This window comes from Symphalangus syndactylus, chromosome 14 (genome assembly GCF_028878055.3).
Source record: "Symphalangus syndactylus isolate Jambi chromosome 14, NHGRI_mSymSyn1-v2.1_pri, whole genome shotgun sequence".
In the NCBI taxonomy this organism is placed as follows: domain Eukaryota; kingdom Metazoa; phylum Chordata; class Mammalia; order Primates; family Hylobatidae; genus Symphalangus; species Symphalangus syndactylus.
Genome location: NC_072436.2, coordinates 114180390 through 114200472, shown reverse-complemented (window position 1 = coordinate 114200472; position 20083 = coordinate 114180390). Strand labels below are relative to the sequence as shown.

At 53.4% G+C, this 20083-nt stretch overlaps 2 protein-coding genes across 12 annotated transcripts in view; one reads left to right on the top strand and one right to left on the bottom strand.

Annotated features, from left to right (window-relative positions):
- Window positions 1-18: 18 nt before the first annotated feature.
- DNAAF8 (dynein axonemal assembly factor 8) lies at window positions 19-15526 on the top strand. Of its 7 annotated transcripts, XR_010115815.1 has the most exons (11): window positions 19-299; window positions 2078-2257; window positions 3381-3569; window positions 6021-6527; window positions 8891-9008; window positions 10711-10852; window positions 12206-12343; window positions 12778-12879; window positions 13195-13486; window positions 14391-14477; window positions 14609-15526. XR_010115815.1 is itself a non-coding variant. In XM_063618299.1 (10 exons), the coding sequence occupies exons 2-9, from the start codon at window positions 2129-2131 to the stop codon at window positions 13475-13477; spliced, it is 1608 nt and encodes a 535-aa protein (XP_063474369.1). In that variant the 5' UTR covers window positions 19-299; window positions 2078-2128; the 3' UTR covers window positions 13478-13486; window positions 14868-15526. The 7 variants fall into 7 exon arrangements, 5 of the variants coding, with proteins under 5 accessions (XP_063474369.1, XP_063474372.1, XP_063474370.1 ...); XM_063618299.1 differs by lacking the exon at window positions 14391-14477 and having other exon boundaries at window positions 14868-15526; XM_063618302.1 differs by lacking the exon at window positions 14391-14477.
- The window catches only part of ZNF500 (zinc finger protein 500), a 25416-nt gene continuing 13556 nt past the window's right edge, over window positions 8224-20083 (bottom strand). For 2 of the 5 annotated variants that reach the window (XM_055242875.2, XM_055242878.2), the window contains one exon: window positions 16421-19141. In XM_055242875.2, coding sequence (XP_055098850.1) covers window positions 18468-19141 — 674 coding nt within the window. In that variant the 3' untranslated portion in view covers window positions 16421-18467. Of the gene's footprint in view, window positions 8716-11830; window positions 12054-15499; window positions 15933-16420; window positions 19142-20083 lie in introns of those variants that run through there. The other 3 variants (XM_063618310.1, XM_055242877.2, XM_055242876.2) reach the window with 3 other exon arrangements.

Sequence of the window (20083 nt, the reverse complement as noted above, 5' to 3'; positions counted from 1 at the left end):
TGCCCGCGGTAGCCAATGAGCTAGTGGTGTTTGTCCTGCCCCGCCCCCGCCCTCCAGGGGAACCAATCCCATTGCAGGATAGGCAGGACGCGCAAAGGCCCGAAAGAGGAGCGGGGCGGGGAGAGGAACGCGGAGGCAGTCTAGTAATGTAAAGCTCCGCTGAGAGGGAGAGTGCCGAAGAAGGGGACAGCCTCTGTACCTGCGGCGCGGCCCGAGGGGCGGACGCGACCGGAGTGACGCGCTGGAGGCTGTTTATAGCGCTGTCAGGACAGCGTGGGGAGTGGAGGCAGAGGCCTGAGGTGAGGGGCCTCGGGCCTGCTGCGCCTGCAGGGAGTTGAACAAAACGCGGGCAAATACGGGCTGGGGGTGGGTGAGAGGAGGAGCGATGGGCTTTCCACTTCCACAGCTTTAAAATTTAAAAGCTCGACCCGGGAGGCTGTTTGCGTCTGGTTGCCATAACAACCGGCAGCCTCGTGGCAGCCCGGCTGGGGGCGGGGCTCTGGGAACCGGGGCGGGGCTGTGGCGGGGCTAACAGGCTGCAGCTGAGAAACCGACCCCGAGACGGAGCAGGAAGGCCGTTATTCAGAGGCGGCTCCGAGCCTCCCCTTCGCCTTCTGGATGCGCCAAGCTCCTCAACTTGGCGTTCAGGGCCCTACATTGTCTGGTCCGTTTTCACCGGAGATTCCAGCAACTGACACTTTCTTCCCTTAGACCTGTTGGGCGGTTCATTCATTTGAGCCAGTGTACATACTCTTCCTTTTGCCGGTAATGCCGTTCCCTCCCCTATTGTCTTGTCCGCCTGAAGTTTATCAGAGTTTCTGGAGGCCCTCTTCATCTCGACGATTCTGTTGCCCTAGGAAATACTGTGCCCTGAATTGTGGAACAGAGCTCTAGTTACAAAAAACACCCGCTGGGTGTGTGCACCAGATGCGTCCCCAGCCTGCTGCTCCCAGTTCAGAGTGCACCAAGCACGTGCCCTGGTCCCAGAAGTACGGAGGAAGCAAGCAGCCCCCAGTTCACATCTCCTGCCGCTGCCCTGATTGGGGATGAAGGGGCACTGACTGCAGGGCCAAAGCCACAGCGGCCTCTCGAGCTGCAGAGTTCTGACACTGGCTATAGAGCACCCTTACCCTCCATCTCTCAAGCTCAAGCTCCCCAGCCCCCTGAAGAACAGGACCATCTCCTTTAAGACTCTAAGATACAAATGCAGGGGCTGGTCAGAGTAGTGACTCCAAAAAAAAAAAAAAAAAAAAAAAAGAAATCACTTGGTGACTCCAAACTGTCAGCCAGGCGTGGTGGCACATGCCTATAATCCCAGCACTTTGGTAGGCTGAGCCAAGAGGATCACTTGAGGCCAGGAGTTTGAGACCAGCCTGGGCAACAGGGAGACTCCATCTCTACAAAAAATAAAAATATTAACCAGATGTGGTGGTACACACCTGTAGTCTCAGTTATTCAGGAGGCTGAGGTGGGAGGATCACTTGAGCTCAGGAGGCCAAGGCCTCAGTGAGCTATCATTGTACCACTGCACTCCAGCCTGGGTGACAAAGCCAGACCCTGTCTCCAAAACGAAAAAGCAACGTGTCTTCTGTTCCTTGGTAAAGGGCAGTAAAGGGTAGTAGGACTTGAAATTCCCCGATTCAGAGTCCACTGTTGCTATTTACTAAACACCCTGAGCCTATGAAATGAAGAGAATAGTTATGCTATATGGGGTATATATAAAATATACCTATATATCATTATATATCATACATATGGCATTCTATATAACATGTAGATATATCTACATATGCATATTTATATCAATACATATATTTGTATATTATGTATATATCACTATATACATTATATACCTGCAAGCTCCACATGTGTGCATGAGTGGGAACACACACACACACACACACACACATACACATACAGTGCCTGGCACTAACAGGACCTTGCATAACCAGAAGGAAACTGAGGCAGGTGGTGAGGTCTGCCAGCCTGTTTGGTCTCCTACAGCTGGTAGGGCAGCCCCTGCTCTCCTGACCTTCAGTGGCCCGGACCCTCTTCCATCACCCTGTGTGCCCCACAGAGCTCCTCGGATGATGGTGCACTGAGAAGGCATCTGGAAGCCTGGACCCTCATGGCATCCAACGATGAAGGCATGGCACCCTTGCTGGGCTCTCCCTGGGCCTCCCAGATGGGGCCCTGGGATGCCATCCTCAAGGCTGTCAAAGACCAGCTCCCGTCTCTGGACTCAGACTCCTCCTTGGTAAGCAAGAACTCTCTCCCTGGACGCCTTGTCCTTCCTACCAGAGCAGGCATGACGCTGGCCAGGACAGCTTTGGAGCACTTCTCTGAAGACTTCCCCCGCTGACCTCTGCAGTTTGTTGTCATTTTACTTTAAATCACATGGCCAGACTCAAAGTTGTGTTTTCTGGGTGCCTATTTCCTCCTTTACTCTTTCTTCTGCCTTGATTGTTATCTCTGAGCATGGGTATTGGTGCTCAGCATCTTGGGAGACCCTTTCAGTGGAGTTTTTGGTGCTGACTTGGAACCCAGGTCAACTCGATGCAGAAGTTCTGTCCTTTCCATTCTGCTATTCTCCACTCTCTCGGGCCAGGACAGGGCCAGAACACCCACTGAGAATGCACAATTCCAGTGCATTGTGATAAGCCTTCGAAGGATTCTGCATTTGTGGTTTGGGGTCCCTGAAATGGCCCTCAAAGATGCTCAGACCAATAGCCCTAGATGCAGGTGTAAGACCCTGCTAAAGATGCTCCTGGCAGGGGCTGCTCAGTGCACAGGTTGGCACTGGGCATTGAGAGACAGTGTGAGGGTTTTAAAAGGAATGGGCTGGGTTTGGGTCCTACCTGGGCACCAGCAACAGAGCTTCAGGGACCTCAGACATCATCCAGTGCATGGCGAGGCTAAGGAGTACCTAAGGGGACCCCGCACCTCAGTGCTCAGGGTGTTTCCACACCTTCAGTCTCATTTGAGAGTATGAGCCCCAGCCCCTTCAAGAAGACAAACTAAGCTGTGTAAGTGATGGCTCAAGTTCACAGGGGATGGGGAGGGCTGGACCCTGCTCTTTCAGCTACCACCTCACTGCCCTGTTCATGTCACATGAGGCATTAATGAAGCACCTGCTGTATGCGAGGTACTTGCAGAACCAGGAGCCCCAATCTCACCTCCACGAAGTGATGCTGCTGAGCCGGTTTCTAAACGGTGGCAAGAAGCCGCGCATGGCAAGGCTGACTGGGAGAGAACCGGATCTCCCCCGGGCTCCTGAGCAGCAGGGCTGGGCTGGAAGTGAGAGTGGAGAGCGGGGATGGCTAGGCCATCAGGGCTCTGCCTGCTGCCTTGTCCTCCAAAGCCCTCTCATTTGTCCACAGTCGGACTATGGGGAAGAGGAGCTGTTCATCTTCCAGCGAAACCAAACCGCCCTGATTCCAGACCTGTCGGAGGAGCTGGCTGAAGATCCTGCTGATGGCGACAAGTCCAGGGCCTGGGTTGCTGCAGCTGAAGAGTCCCTTCCCGAGCTCTGTGGGACACAGAAGAGTGTACGCCTTTGTGTGTGCAATGTAAGTCTAAACCGACTGGTCTAAACCACTGGTCTAGCATTTCCATGACACCTGGTGCTTTTTTTTTTTGTCCCCATGTACAACCCAAGGTATTCCGATGCCCAACATCTAACCTCCACGCACCTCCCTCTCCTGGGGAGCCCAGCACCTCAGGGCTGGCATGCGGACTTGATTTTCCATCCGATTTTGACCCTTCTCTTCCTCTTGATCTCTCCTATCCTGTTTTCTACCATGGCATCCTGAATAGCTTCTGGCCATTGTCACGACTGCTTGTCCTAAATGTCTCTCCCTTAACCTAGCTGGCTTCATGGCTACCTGGCTCATCCCAGCACCTGGCGAGTACACAGGAACTCTGGTTTACTAAACTAAACTAAACTGCTACAGGCTACAGTGGGGAGTGGGAGGGAGGAAGATGGCCTATCAGTGCCTGAGCAAGCACACAAGCTGGACCTCATGGGAGGGACAACTCAGGAGACAATGAGCAAATGTGGACTAAGCGTGCCAACGCAGGCCTGTGGTGCCAGTGCTGGAGGCTGAGACAGAGGTTCCCATGAGGCCAGGAGTTTGAGACCAGCCTGGGCAATACAGCAAGACCCCACTTCTGGCCGAGCACAGTGGCTCACGCCTGTAATCCCAGCATTATGGGAGACCAGTATGGGTGGATCACTTGAAGTCAGGAGTTTGAGACCAGCCTGGCCAACATGGTGAAACACTATCTCTACTAAAAATACAAAAATTAGCTGGGCATGGTGGCAGGTGCCTGTAATCGCAGCTACTCCAGAGGCTGAGACAGGAGAATCAAATGAACCCGGGGGAGCGGAGGTTGCAGTGAGCCAAGATCACGCCACTGCACGCTCCAGCCTGGGCAACAGAGTGAGACTCCGTCTCAAAAAAAAAAAAAAAGAAAAGAAAACAGTGTAGAGACACTAACCCACTTCCAAAATGGGGGCGGGGCCTAACTCCAGTGTAACTTTTCTCAGGTGTTCTGCTGAGAACCATTAACCTACTGAATGGGAGGGCGTGGGCACTGAAGCAGATCATCTCCCAGAAGCAGGACATGCCCCGCCCATCACCTTGAAGGAAATCCCCGTCAGCCCAGCCATGCCTAGACCTAGGTTTGAAATAACCCCACACAAGAGAGATCCCCAGGGCAGCTAAGAACTCTGGAGGGTTCAGGTGGAACAGTTTCCATGTGATTTTATTTTGCTTCTGCATTTCTACAATCAATTACTTTAGAAACTCTTCTGGATGATTTTTTCTTTTTTTTTGTAATGTGGGATCTCTACTAAAAAATTAGTTGGGGCCGGGCGCGGTGGCGCACGCTTGTAATCCCAGCACTTTGGGAGGCCGAGGCGAGCGGATCACGAGGTCAGGAGATCGAGACCACGGTGAAACCCCGTCTCTACTAAAAAATACAAAAAATTAGCCGGGCGCGGTGGCGGGCGCCTGTAGTCCCAGCTACTCGGAGGCTGAGGCAGGAGAATGGCGTGAACCCGGGAGGCGGAGCTTGCAGTGAGCCGAGATTGCGCCACTGCACTCCAGCCCGGGCGACAGAGCGAGACTCTGTCTCAAAAAAAAAAAAAAAAAAAAAAAAAAAAAAAAAAAATTAGTTGGGTGTGGTGGTGTGCCTGTGGTCCCAGCTACTCAGGAGGCTGAGGTGGAAGGATGGCTTGTACTCCAGCTTGGGGTATCAATTTCTGAGCCCCAACATTATCATTATTGATAATTTAAATATTGTTCCATTGCTGTAACAATACATTCCACTCTAACCTTGTATTTAAATAGCAGGATGCCTCAGTGGTGCTGTCTTTAGCCAGCCCATATTCAACAGTAGCTTTCCAACTGTCTTTTTTTTTTTTTTTTTTGAGACAGGATCTCGCTGTGTCACCCAGGCTGGAATACAATGGTGCTCTCACCGCTCACTGCAGCCTCCACCTCCCGAGCTGAAGCGATCCTCCCACTTCAGCCTCCCAAGTAGCTGGGATTACACGTGCGCCACTGTGCTGGCTAATTTTTGTATTTTTAGTAGAGTGAAGTGTGCAGTTAAAAATGGTTAAAAGAGGTCAGGCACAGTGGCTCATGCCTGTAATCCCACCACTTTGGGAGGCTGAGGCAGGAAGATTGCTTGAGGCCAGGAACTTGAGACAAGCCTGGAAGACCAACTATGTTGTAGAGACTCCATCACTACAAAATACTATTTAAAAAAATTAACTGGGCCTGGTAGTATGTGCCTGTCATCCTAGCTACTTGGGAGGCTGAAGTGGGAGGATCGCCTGGGCCAGGGAAGTCAAGGCTGCAGTGAGCTATGATCGCACCACTGCACTGCAGCCTGAGCAACAAAGCGAGACTTCACCTCAAAAAAAATAAATTATGTACATATTTTACTATGAAAAACATTCCCTGAAGCATGTTTTTGAGGATGCTAACTGAACATACCTGTTTTCTCGACAGCCAGTTCTGGTGCCTGCAGAATTGGCCACAGAACCTGGGAGCAGACGGAACACAAGGACAAGGGATGCATCCTCTCAGGAAGGAAGAGACCCTGGCAAGCCTTTTGAAAGCTCTGGTGAGGTCAGCGCTCTTCTTGGGATGGCCGAGGAGACCCCCAGGTGGCTGGAAGGCGACCTTGGAAGACTGTCTTTCAACACCAAAGGATCCCAGGGTCCTCCCTGGGACCCACAGGCCGAAGCCACTCTCTCCTGCCATGAAGGAGACCCAAAGGCAGAGCTCTCCAGCACCGCCTCACAAGAATGTGTGAACCGCCAGGCCCTCCGACAGGAGAGAAGGAAGATGATAGAGAAGGACATCCTCCAGAAAGTCACCCGGGATGCCTGTGGCCCGACTAGCAGTGACCACGGCGGGGTGAAGGAGGCGCCCTGCCATGCTGTGGAGTCAGCTCCCAGATCGAAAATGCCCCTCGTGGAGCCTCTGGAGGGACCACCAGTGCTCTCGCTCCAGGTAGGCGCCTCCCAGTGCCTGGCTCTTTCTCAGGCCTGTTACCTGTGGCATGGCCGCTGTTCCCATGCACTGGGGCTAGAAGCAGCTTGAGGGCTGGCCCACTAGGACCTTAGGCCCATTATCCACCATTCCGTGTACCTGTCTCAGTAGAGGGGTGGAGGGTCCCAGCAGAGCACATCCTGGGGGAGGGTTAACAAGAACACAGAACAAGCAGGGCCTGCCTTCTTTAAAGAGAGAAAAGGAGGCCAGGCACAGTGGCTCGCACCTGTAATCCCAGCACTTTGGGAGGCCGAGGCGGGAGCCCAGGAATTCAAGACCAGCCTGGTCAACATGGTGAGACCCTCATCTCTGAAAAAAAAGAAATCATCCTGGCTAACACGATGAAACCCCATCTCTACTAAAAATACAAAAAAAAATAATTAGCTGGGCGTGGTGGCGGGCGCCTGTAGTCCCAGCTACTCAGGAAGCTGAGGCAGGAGAATGGCGTGAACCTGGGAGGCTGGGAGGCAGAGCTTGCAGTGAGCCGAGATTGCACCACTGCACTCCAGCCGGGCGACAGAGCGAGACTCCGTCTCAAAAAAAAAAAAATAATAATAAAAATAATGTATAAATTTAAAAAGAGAGAGAAAAAAGGAATTTCACTCCCAAGGATGTTCATAAATACATATAGCCATATCTAAAATATAGAACCTGGTTCTGTCAAAGCCTGATCTCAAAATATGAAAGCCTTCATTCTCATAAACTAGTGAGCACCTGTTAAAAAGTTGTATTTAGTGCATTAATGAGGGAACCAGCAGGATGACAGCGCCGGTTTAATGAGATCATAAGAAATTGGGATTTTGGCCAGGTGTAGTGTCTCACGGCTGTAATCCCAGCACTTTGGGAAGCCGAGGCAGGAGGAACATCTGAGGTCAGGAGTTCGAGACCAGCCTGGCCAACATGGTGAAACCCTGACTCTATTAAAAATACAAAAATTAGCCAAGTGTGGTGGTGCACGCCTGTAGTCCCACTACTTGGGAGGCTGAGGCAGGAGAATCGCTTGAATCCAGGAGATGGAGATCACGCCCCTGCACTCCAGTTTGGGTGACAGAGCTAGACTCCATCTCAAAAAAAAAGAAATTGGGATTTTGTAAAACACTGGGGAAAAAGAGAGGAATGCAGACATATGCTTGTCACATTCATGTCCTAGAGGAGTTATCTTGTCTACTGGACAGAAAAGTAACTATCACACCTCGGTTTTACACATTTTGGATAATTTTTCTTAACGGCTTAGAGAAAACTGGCACCAGGTATACACAGAAGTCATCTTTACTACTGTTTAAATCAACCGTTCTTTCTGCTCACCTAAAAACTTATTTTTCTCCACTTAGAGGGCTGCAAAGAGTTGAAAGGTCATATGATAAACATGAATTCTTGATTAATTTCCTCCCTTCTCCTCTCACTCACTCTGCCCCTAAGCACTCACTGCCAAGACTTCCAGTTTTAGCTCCTTCCTGGAACAGCTTGATTCTTAAAATAACAAAATTTTTTAACCTCCAAACATTGTGAACCTGTATGAACCTAAATAGTGTTTCTGAAAACAACACAGGGTTTGGCTGGGCGCAGTGGCTCACGCCTGTAATCGCAACACTTTGGGAGACCCAGACAGATGGATTGCTTGAGGTCAGGCATTCAAGACCAGCCTAGCCAACATGGTGAAACCCCATTTCTACTAAAAGTACAAAAATTAGGCTGGGCGTGGTGGCTCATGCCTGTAATCTCAGCACTTTGGGAGGCGGAGGCGGAGGCGGAGGCAGAGGCAGATGGATCACCTAAGGTCAGGAGTTTGTTGGAGACCAGCCTGGCCAACATGGTGAAACCCCGTCTCTACTAAAAATACAAAAAAAAAAAAATTTAACCGGGTGTGGTGGCGCATGCCTATAATTCCAGCTACTTGGGAGGCTGAGGCAGGAGAATCACTTGAACCTGGGAGGTGGAGGTTGCAGTGAGCTGAGCTTGCACCACTATACTCCAGCCTGGGTGACAGAGTGAGACTCGGTCTCAAAAACAAAACAAAATGAAACAACAACACAGGGTTTCCTTCAGGTCAGACGTCTTTGTGCCAAAAACAAAAGTACAGTACTGATCCCCAAGAAAGCATAGGAAGGAGGTGGCAAAGTGCAGGCCCACCTTAACGGAGGCGTTCAATCTGTAATGGAAAGGTGGGGTCAGCCCATTTGCAAACTCTGTCATGCATTTAATTCCTGATTTCTACCCCCCAACATCCTATGACCATCTCTGTGGGTCACAGCAGCTGTGAAGCAGGTACTCATGCCTCTGGGACCCCTCAGCATCCTCGTAATCACTGGTTTTAATGATTTCAGCAACTTGAAGCGTGGGATTTGGATGACATCCTTCAGAGTCTGGCGGGGCAAGAAGACAACCAGGGAAATCGTGCACCTGGAACTGTGTGGTGGGCAGCTGACCACCGCCAAGTTCAAGGTCTGACCTTGAACACGGGAGCCCACATGAATCCCCACAAGCAGCACCTTCCTGGGCCCCTCAGACACAGAGGGCTGCAGGCTGGTCACAGTCCTGCGGCCCACATGTCTTCCCTCCTGGCCCCGCCCTGAACACTCATGCTGCCAGTCCCTGAAAGACTTCATTCATTCAACATATATGTGATGACCTGCTACGTGCCAGGCGTGGGCCAGGTTCTAGGGACAAAGGAGAGGCCTCCACATACCACCCCATGACCCATACCTCCTCTTCCCCACCTCCCTGGGCCGGCCTTCCTTCCTTCTCCTTCCTCCTCCTTCCTGGGGGAAGGAAGTCCCACCTTCTGAGCAGTCAGCTCCTAAGCACACTCCTGCTTCCCCTGGCCTCCCCATTTAAAAAGGGAGGCAAAGGATGTCACCACTGTCACTACACCCATGGCTTTGCTCTGGGAAGTCCTGCAAATAAAATAAAGTTCTCCAACCCCTCCCTACCCACTCAGGCCACAAAGGCGAGGGGAGGCAGGTCTCAGGCAGAGGAGCCAGGGCAGGTGCGGCGCCTCCGCCTCTGTTCCCAAAGCAAAGAGTCCCCTGTGATTGACAGCCTGTGTTATGTTAAATACATTTTGTTGGTTTGTAATTCAAATCCCATAAGGCAGGATGTAGAGAGCCAACCATTCTGGAGGGCATGTGTGTGCGTGTGTATTTGTGTGTAACTGGCACTCCCTTTGTGCAGGGGAGTAGGGCAGAATGTATTTTTTTTTTTTTTTTTTTTTTGAGACAGAGTTTCGCTCTTGTTGCCCAAGCTGGAGTGCAATGGCATGATCTCGGCTCACTGCAACCTCCACTTCCTGGGTTCAAGTGATTCTCCTGCCTCAGCCTCCCGAGTAGCTGGGATTACAGGCACGCACCACCATGCCTGGCTAATTTTTTTTGTATTTTTAGTAGAAACAGGATTTCACCATGTTAGCCAGGTTGGTCTCGAACTCTTGACCTCAGAATCCGTCTGCCTCAGCCTCCCAAAGTGCTGGGATTACAGGTGTGAGCCACTGTGCCCGGCCGAATGTATTCTCTATTTTAAAGGCACATAACGTTTTGATCAAGCTATTTCACTTAGAAAATCTGTCTTACACTCTTACTCTAGTAGGTAAAGATGTGTGTTCAGAGATGTTTGCTGCAGTGTTGTTTAAAAATCTGAAAAGCTGGAAACAACTCATATTCAGTAGGAGTCCAGCTAGATCGTTTTAGCACAGAATACACTGCGGCTCAATGAGGGGATCTCCGTAGGTTAACGTGGAAGCATGTAATATACAAAGTGAAAAAAATGAAGTTGAAAAAAAACCTATAGAGGATGACCCTATTGTTATTTTTTTTTTTTGTCAACACACAGAACTGTTCATTATGATCACCTGTGACAAGTGGGACCGAGGTGTGAGGAAGTGCGATAAACTTTTAAAAATACGTCACTCCTACTTCACAAAGCCCTTGTGCCACAGGCCCTGCTCATAAAGATGCTGCTACCCTCAGCTCTGCTGAGCTAGAGGTGGAGTCCTCAGAGGGCTGAGTAGGGAGAGGGCTGGGCAGGGGCAGTGGAGGAGCCTGGGGTCCATTCACATGCGGAGACCCCAGGGGTCCTGAGTCTCCAGCTGCTGTAAGTCACAAGTGGGGCCAAGTTCCCACTAATCAGCCTCTCCTTTGGCCATCCTCAGACCGCACGGTGCCGAGCACCCACAACAGGCTCATGGAACAGCTGGCCCTCCTGTGCACCACGCAGTCCAGGGCCTCTGCTTGTGCCCAGAAGGTGCCTGCCGACACCCCCCAGGACACCGAGGAGGCAGAGTCAGGAAGCAGGTGGGACTTGTAGCCAGGCCCGGCTCCTGTGGTCCTTTAGAACGGCTCCATGGTTTTGTAGCACTGACTGGGCCTACCAAGGGCGGGGCACTCCATGTGCATTTTGTCAGTCACTCTCAAGCATCTGATCAGGCAGTCACTCCTGTCATCCCCGTTTTAGAGATGGGGAAACTGAGGCTCAGAGAGGTTGACTCTCCCTGGCCATAAATGGCAGGGCTGGGACTCAAGCCGTAAAGTACCTGCTCTTTCCTCAAACCCAGTGGGAACCCTCCCTTCAATGGGAGGCCATGAGGCCTCCCTGAGAGTGGGAAGGTTATCACGTGACCCTGACCCTCTGGCCACAGCTGATTGGTCCAGCCCTGGGCATGTGACCCCAGCCGTGGGATTTTTCAGTCTCTGTGTCTCTGTGTAGGGGTGGAAGGGCAACAGCCACCTGTCCTGCCACAGGGAGAAAGGCAAGCTGCAGTGAAGCTGGGAGAGGCAGAGGTGGAGGCAGGGCCCCAGGGTCCCGTAAGTCCCCTATATATGCCTGCCCTCCCCACACTTTGGTTGTTCCACACTTGAGGAATCTGAGAACCAGTGAGTGAATCCCTTTTCACCTGACCAGCAGTGGGTTTCTGTGCCTGGAAACCAAAAGTACCTAACAGAAGTGGCTGAACCTGGCTGGGCGCGGTGGCTCATGCCTGTAATCCCAGCACTTTGGGAGGCTGAGGCAGGCAGATCACCTGAGATCAGGAGTTTGAGACCAGCCTGGCTAACATGGTGAAACCCCGTCTCTACTAAAAATACAAAAAAATTTTCCAGGCATGTTGGCGCATGCCTGTAATCCCAGCTACTTGCGAGGCTGAGGCAGGAGAAATCTCTTGAACCCAGGAGGCGGAGGTTGCAGTGACCAAGATCACGCCACTGCAGTCCAGCCTGGGCGACAGAGCAAGACTCTGTCTCAAAAAAAAAAAGAAAGAAAAAGAAATGGAGAGAACTGCAGTGTTGACCATGGCAGCCATTAGCCGTGTGTGGCTATTAAACACCTAACGTGGTGAATGTGACTGAGGAACTGAATTTTTTATTCATTTGATTTTAACTGGCTTAAATGTAAACTTGGCCACTTGTGGCAAGTGGCTACACTTACCACAGATAGAGAGCATGTCCATCATTAGGGAAGTTCTGTTGGCCAGCAGTGGCCTAAATCTCGCAGGCCGTTCTGAAAAAAGCGAATGTGTTTAATGTGCCCGTCGGTAGAGAGTGGACACTCACTGGGTGGCAGCCACGAGCACTGTGACTGGACAAACCCAGCGCAGATCACACAGTTATCACAGAGAAGTGACTCCACAACACCTGCTTTTCTCATCTCAGATGTGCCTCGAGGAAGCCGGACTCCCAGGCCGGGCCAGGCCTGCACCTGGCCCAGGGCATGAGACTTAAAACAGAGCCCCCCACCATCTTTATTGACCTGCGGCAGACGGAGACACCAGACCACATGTCCCCAGAAAGGTCCAGAGGGCAGTTACTACCCCATACCAGCCTCTACTTTGCAGAATTGCCTGTTGACCTCACAAAGCCTCTGGTGGATCCCAATGGGGAGGAATAGGGACTTCAAAAGGCTTGGATCAATTCTCAATTGAAAAGTGCTTTTAGCCTGGAACGGTGTCTGGCCTACAGTCCCCCTGGGTCCCTGCAGGGAGGGAAGAGGGGCACAGGGCACACCTCCTCGGGCTGGGCTCTATGCAATAGAGCCCAACACGTCTAGGCTGGAGGGCACCACCCACACCTGCCCTCACCTCCTGGCAGGATGTCCACCGGCCTCCAGTGTGGCTGCTGCCCTCTTGCATTGGGTCACCAACAAAGCCCGAGTGCTTCAAGCCCCAACAGGAGTTGGAACGCCAGGTAGAGTGGGCACATCCAGAAACCCATTTCTCTCCCTGCAGCTCCAGCCACAGCTCCTCTGACAGCGAGGAGGAGGAAGAGGAGGAAGAAATGGCAGCTCTGGGAGATGCAGAGGGGGCATCTCCTTCCTCCCTGGGGCTACGGTAACCACCAAGGGGCCTCCCGCCACCTGCAGATGTCCCACCTCTGCTTTCTGCAGCAAGCCCTCCACCTGGCACATTTACCACCTGTGGTGAGGTCTTGCTGCACCCACCGCACGGGGTGAGGGGCAGCACAGCTTCCATCATCCCCCCCACGTCCACTGGGTCCCAGCAGTGGCAGCAGCAATGGGCTGCCTGAATTGCATTCTTACTCTGAAATGGGAGCTGGGCTCACCTGCTTTTCTCACGTTTCAGTAAGGAGTGCTGGGAGGTGCGGCCCCCATGGGGTTGAGTGAATTTGGTCTCATTGTGTCACAGGAGCTGTACTGGGAAGAGCCAGCTTCTCCAGCAGCTCAGGGCCTTTCGGAAGGGAATAGCCCAGCCCGAGCTGCCTGCCAGCAAGGGGCCCGAGGGCGGGAGGGCTCAGGCCCCTGAAGACACGCCTGGATCAGGAACTGGGAGGAAGCAACACATGAAGCTCTGTGCCAAGGAGCAGAGTGCCCAGGCCCGACTCCCAAGAAGTGGGCCCAGAACCCTGGGGGATGCTCCTGAGCCAGGGGCAGCCAGGGAGGCCCTGATGCCTTCTCTGGACCAACTATAGATGCCTCAGGTAGTGGGATCCCAGGAGTGGGTGGGGGCGGGCTGACTTGCCATGGACCCTGGGCCCCGGTGTCCCCTTGTTGTCCCTGCAGTTCCACTAGCAGGGGCATTCCAGAGGCAGAGACCCTCAGACTGTGGACTGTTGCCCACCCTGTTAAAGCTCAGTCACAGGTGCATGAACTTAGAGCAAGGATGCAGATACAAATCTGTATGTAACATGTGACAACAGCTTTGGGATAAAGGGGCCTGGTCCTCTGAGATGGACAGGGACAGCAGGAGGACGGGGTGCTGCTCTCTGCGGGACTCTGAGGCTCTTCATCTTTCTCCAGTTCTGCATTTTTTTAAATGGGCATCTATTATTTCCATCAATAAGGTCTTTTTAAAAACCAAGTAGGCAGGGCGCGGTGGCTCACGCCTGTAATGCCAGCACTTTGGGAGGCCGAGGTGGGCAGATCACGAGGTCAGGAGATCGAAACCATCCTGGCTAATAAGGTGAAACCCTGTCTCTACTAAAAATACAAAAAATAGCCAGGCGTGGTGGCAGGTGCCTGTAGTCCCAGCTACTCGGGAGGCTGAGGCAGGAGAATCACCGTGAACCTGGGAGGCGGAGCTTGCAGTGAGCCGAGATCGCACCACTGAACTCCAGCCTGGGCAACAGAGCCAGACTCCGTCTCAAAAAAAAAAAAGAAAAAACCAAGTAAAACATATTTAGAGGATTTCAGAGTTGAAAGAGACCTCAGCCTTATTTTCTGGCTTCCTGCATACTTGCTATTTTGGGCACCTAAATTAACACACAACACACACGCATGCCTACCCACACAGACCTAATACATGTGTTTTTTTTCTCTTTTTGAGACACAGCAGCTGGGACTACAGGTGCATGCCACCACGCCCGGCTAATTTTTTTTTTGTAGAGATGGGGGTCTCACAGTGTTGCCCAGGTTGGTCTCGAACTCCTCTCAATCCTCCTGCCTAGGCCTTCCACAGTGCTGCGATTACAGGTGTGAGCAGCCAGCCTGGCTTTTAATGAACTTTTTGAAAGAGGAGTAACGAGAATTTGCTTTCTCTTTCTCTTCTTTACCTAAGATAGGCACACATAGATTCTCAAGGCCTTTGACCTTTATGAATCTAGACAGAATACTGGAAACCCCTGGAAATGCTGTCCTGTGTAGAATGGAGCAGCGTCCTCACTTGTTGATCACCAGCAAGAACTGGGGACAGCTGCTTGCCCCCTGCCAAGACCCGGCCCCTCCACAGGACATGCCTGGTCTTCCTGGGTCCTGTTCCTTTGCCAGCACTGTCCTGCAGCCCCGTCTTCACAGGATGCTTTTGTAACTGCTATGATCAGCCCTGACCTGGGCACCTGTTTGTCTCCCCAACGCTGTTTCCAGGATATGTCCCGCTGCCTGCCCCGTGGGAAGAACAGAGAAATCATCACCACCTCGGGCCCCACGGCGCCATGGGCTCAGGCAGCACAGCAGGGCGCTGGGCCTTTAGGCCAGTGTCCCAGCTTCCCCTGGGGTTCACCCCTGGCTGCCATGCCACTGAGGATGGGCAGGGGTCTCTTTACATCAAGCCTTGTACCAGGCAAAAGACAGGCCCTGCTTGGCTGTGGTCAATGGCCGCCAAGATCAGGGCCACAGATGTCTGCTCTCCCGACCCCACGTGATCTGGCCACTGGGGACCCCCACCCGACCCCACTTCCAATGATGAGGGGCGTTTTCGTTACAAGTCAAAGGCAAGACAGGCTTCCATAACGTCCCAGGAGGTCCCTCCTGCAGGGCACAAGGCCAGGCTGCCTCCCAGCCCCCAGGCCCTCTCCCACCTACAGAGACCCTCCCCTGCCCCCTCCGCTCCGGGGCACGTGCAGCCATAACTGGGCTCTGCCCTCGCAGCCTGGCGGCCTCCGCTGTGGCTGCCTAGCTGTCAAGAGCAAAGGCTTTTTTTTTCTTCAACCCCATTTTCTTCCATTTCTCCCACCTTTTTAATGCCAGTAACCTCACTGACAATGTTTTACAGTGATGGAAAATAAACTCTGTTCCAAGTTCAACTCTGAGTTACTGTGTCTGTCAAGGCAAGGGGAGTGAGGCGGGAAGTCAGACCTGGGTCCAAAGTTGGCTCTGCCACCTGGGCAAGGTTTTCACGCTCTCAGTGCCCAGTTCCTCCACCCACAGAAGGAGAATCATGGCCAGGCGCGGTGGCTCACGCCTGTAATCCCAGCACTTTGGGAGGCTGAGGTGGGTGGATCACAAGGTCAGGAGTTCAAGACCAGCCTGACCAACATGGAGAAACCCCATCTCTACTAAAAATACAAAAATTAGCCGGGCATAGTGGTGCGCACCTGTAATCCCAGCTACTCAGGAGGCTGAGGCAGGAGAATCACTTGAACCTGGGAGGTGGAGGTTGTGGTGAGCCGAGATCGTGCCTTGCACTCCAGCCTGGGTAATGAAGTGAGACTGTCTCAAAACAAAACAAAAAAACGAAAATCATGGGAGTCCCCCACACTGGACTGCATGAGATAACATCACAGCACACGCAGGCACCTGGGACTCACAGCTCCTACGAAACTCTCCCATCACATGAGTGCTGAGGATGATGCCCATGAGATGGGGCCAAGCAGCAGGCAGGGACCCACTGAGCCAGCGGGAGGCCACAGCCTCGGCAGGAGGAGGGAAGTGGACAGACCCCAACCACACTTCCCCCCAGGCCGCCACCTCCAGCACAGGCCTGGATATGAGAGAGGGGCCTGGGGGCTCAGGCTGTGCCAGGGAGATGGGTGTCAGCAACGCTGGGCACTTTGCTAGCTCCTGGAGGGTGGCCTGGCCACATCTAGCTGGGTACCTCATGCCCCATGAGAGATCCCAGAGCTGATCTAGAAGGTAAAAGACGTCCCTCAACCAGGCAGCCCCAGACACAGGACAGAGCACACAGGGGCCAGAAGCAATGACTTTAAAAAAAAAATTGTTTATCTGAGACAGGGTCTCACTCTGTCTTCCAGGCTGAGTGCCGTGGCACAATCACAGCTCACTGCAGCCTCAACTTCCTGGGCTCAAGTGATCCTCCAGCCTCAGCCTCTCAAGTAGCTGGGCCTACAGGCACACCCCATCGTGCCTGGCTAATTTTTTTTTTTTTTTTTTTTGTGGAGTCTCGTTCTGTCGCCAGGCTGGAGTACAACGGTATGATCTCGGCTCACTGCAACCTCTGCCTCCATGGTTCAAGTGATTCTCTTGCCTCAGCCTCCCGAGTAGCTGGGAGGCACGCACCGTGCCACCATGCCCAGCTAATTTTTTTATTTTTAGTAGAGATGGGGTTTCACCATGTTGGCCAGGATGGTCTCGATCTCCTGACCTTGTGATCCACCCGCCTCGGCGTCCCAAAGTGCTGGGATTACAAGCGTGAGCCACTGCACCTGGCTTTTTTTTTTTGGTAGAGGAGACGTCTTTCTATATTGCCCAGGCTGCTCTTGAACTCCCGGGCTCAAGCAATCCACCCGCCTTGGCCTCCCAAAGTGCTAGGATTATACGTGGGAGCCACTGTGCCCAGCCTCTGACACTAAATATGTCAGTTAAGGAAATGAGAAAAGGGCAGGTCATGCACCTGGAACCTGGGCTGTGCCAAAAGGTCAAATGTGCAAGTATATACAGTGAATAGGTGACAAATGCAACAGAGCATCCCAGGCTGGGATGAGGGCCAAGGCCACCTACCCGTGAGGAACAACACTGCCTGGCTGCAATGTTCCAGAACCCAGTGGTTTCCACAGCTGCCCTACGGCTTCCGAGATGACCAAACCCACCAAGGGCTCTATCACACTGCTCGTCTCGGCCACTCACCCACTGTGGATGTGCACAGACCAGTGGCTCCCACGCAGCACAGGCCAGACAAAAGCTGGAAGGTGAAGGCTTCTTACCTTAGAAAGACAAAGTGGGGCAACCATGGAAGGCCACATCCCAGACACTAAGGGGCCAGGAGCAAAGGCAGCCCTGGGCCCCGGCCCTGGGGAGGTGTCAGGTCTGTCACATCCCTGGCAACATGTCAGGAAGATGGAACTCAGGGGTGCTTTCCCGCCCCAGGTGTCTTCCACCCTGCAGAGCAGCTATGGATCTGCGAAGGGGACTGGAACGCTGAAGAGCCCCGGGCTCCATTTGGAAACTCTAGCAGGATGAAGAAACTGGAGACCACGTCCTGGGAAGGCTGGGGTACAGCAGGGCTCCCTGCAGCAGACGAGGGGCCCCTCAGATACATGTCCACCCAGAACTCAGAATGTGACCTTGTTTGGCAACACGGGTTTTGACGATATAATTAGTTAAGATGAGGTCACAGTGTATTGGGGGACCCTAAACCCAGTGAGTAGTGGCCCTACCAAGAAAGAGACTGGGCATGGCGGCACACACCTGTAACCCCAGCTACTCGGGAGGCTGAGGCAGGAGGAACGCTTGAGCCCAGGGATTCGAGGCTGCAGTGAGCTATGATCATGGCACTGTATTCCCGCCTGGGGGACAGAGCAAGGCCCCGTCTCAAAAAAAAAAAAAAAAAAAAAAGGGGAGCAGGTAGGGGGTACACAGAGACAGCGCACAGGGTCACACACACACAGAGGAGGGGTTGGGACGTGGTGATGAGGCTGCGTGCCAACAGCCACTGGATGCTGGAAGTGGCTGATGAACCCTCCCAGGCCCTTCAGGAGCCAGCCCCACGAACACCTTGAGTGTCAGCTTCTAGCCTCCTGAGTGCATCTCTGTGGCTGAAGCCTCCGCTCTGTGTCACCTGTTCTGGCTGCCACTGGACAGTCATAGAGCCTGTCCTTGCCCTTGCTCTGCACCCAGTGCCCAGCTTCCTCTGCGGCCTGGGCATCCCAAATGTGCCCTGCTGGCCTCATACTGGGCCATGGGAGGAAACAGGCAGCTGGCAATGCTTTCGAACCAGGCTCTCTAGCAGCTTCCTGAATTCTGTGCCCAGGGACGAGAGTCCTGGAAAGGGAGTTTCAGGCATGGTGATCAGGCTTTGGCACCAGGAGCCACCGGCTGGAGCGTTGGCAAGGAGCCTGTCCCCATGTGGGTCCGCTGGTGCTTGTGCAGGTCGGTGCCCCGGCGGAAGCCCCTGCCACAGGCCGGGCAGGTGTAGGGCTTCTCACCTGTGTGTGTCCGGCGGTGGGCGCTGAAGTGCGAGCTGTTGTTGAAGCACTTCCCGCACTGCGTGCAGGCATAGGGTCGCTCCCCGCTGTGCGTCCTGCGGTGGATGACCAGGCTGGAGCTCTGGCTGAAGCGCTTCCCACACTCGGGGCACGGGTAGGGCTTCTCGCCCGTGTGCACCCTCTGGTGCGTGCTAAAGTTGGAGCGGTCGCTAAAGCCCTTCCCGCAGACCAGACACTTGTAAGGCCGCTCGCCCGTGTGTGTGCGCTGGTGCTTGGTCAAGTGGGACGTCTTGCTGAAGCCTTTGCCGCATTCGGGGCAGGTGTATGGCTTGTCAGCCCCATGGGAAGCCCGTCTTCCTGGTGGGGGGCCGCCTCTTGGCTGCTCAGGCCTGACCAAGCCCCTGACTGGGGCTGGCCTCTGACCTGAGAGCGGGTGGCCAGGTCCCTGGCATCGCGCTGACAGCACTCGGTACCACTCCATTCTCACGGGGGCACCCTCCCTGCCATCACCGCCATCCTCCAACTGGATCCCAGGTCCTGAGACAGAGAAAGCAAGATCTCTAGGAATTCATGGCAAGAGGGCAAGGGAAATACTCCTAATAGGAAAATGAAGGCCTCATAGGGCTCCTAAAGTTCCCCTACAAAACATTTAGCAGGGGCTGGGCACCGTGGCTCACGCCTATAATCCCAGCAACTTCAACTTCCAAAGGAAGGCTGAAGCGGGAGGATTGCTTGAGCCCAGGAGTTCAAGACCAGCTTGGGCAACGCAGTGAGATCTCATCTCTACAGAAAATAAACAAAACTAGCTGGGCATGGTGGCTTGTGCCTGTAGTCCTAGCTACTCAGGAGGCTAAGGTCGGAGGATCACTTGAGTCTAGGAGGTCAAGGCTGCAGTGAGCTGTGATCGCGCCACTGCATTCCAGCCCGGGTGACAGAGTGAGACCCTGTTTCAAAAACTAAACAATCAATAAAACAAACAGGAACTCATTTGACCATCACAATAACCCAGTGGGTCAGTGCTGTTACCATCTCCATCTTACAGATGGGGAAACCGAGGCACAGAAGTGTTAAGAAACTTACCCAGAATCACCGGGCTGGTACGTTACAGAGTGAGGGCTGTCAAGCTCTGCACTCTGCTGTACCCTCTAAGCCAGGGGTTCCCACCCAGTGGCAAGGTCTGGAGACATTTTTGTTGTGTCTGGGGAGGGGTTGTAAATGGCCTCTAGTGGGCAGGGGCCAGGGCTGCTGAAAAACCTCCTGCCCAGCACAGGCAGCCCCACGTGGAAAGCCATCTGGCTCAAACTCCAGCAGCACCGAGGTGGAGAAGCCCTGCTCTGGGCTGTTCTGGCTGAGCAGAGCAGTCATGGGTCCCAGCCACTGGACCTCCCTTGTCGTACTTGATGTGGCCCCTGAGGCCCCTCTACAAATCCAGGTTCTAGAGCCACCACCATCAGGACAGGAGAACAGGGAGAGGGGCCT

What these genes read in the sequence shown, in the direction of transcription:
- DNAAF8 (XM_063618299.1), top strand. Translation starts at nt 2,129, where the DNA reads ATGGCATCCAACGATGAAGGCATGGCACCCTTGCTGGGCTCTCCCTGG. An exon ending in CACCAGTGCTCTCGCTCCAG is followed by an intron (nt 6,528 to 8,890) that starts GTAGGCGCCTCC and finishes TAATGATTTCAG; the next exon opens with CAACTTGAAGCGTGGGATTT. An exon ending in CCTTCCTCCCTGGGGCTACG is followed by an intron (nt 12,880 to 13,194) that starts GTAACCACCAAG and finishes ATTGTGTCACAG; the next exon opens with GAGCTGTACTGGGAAGAGCC.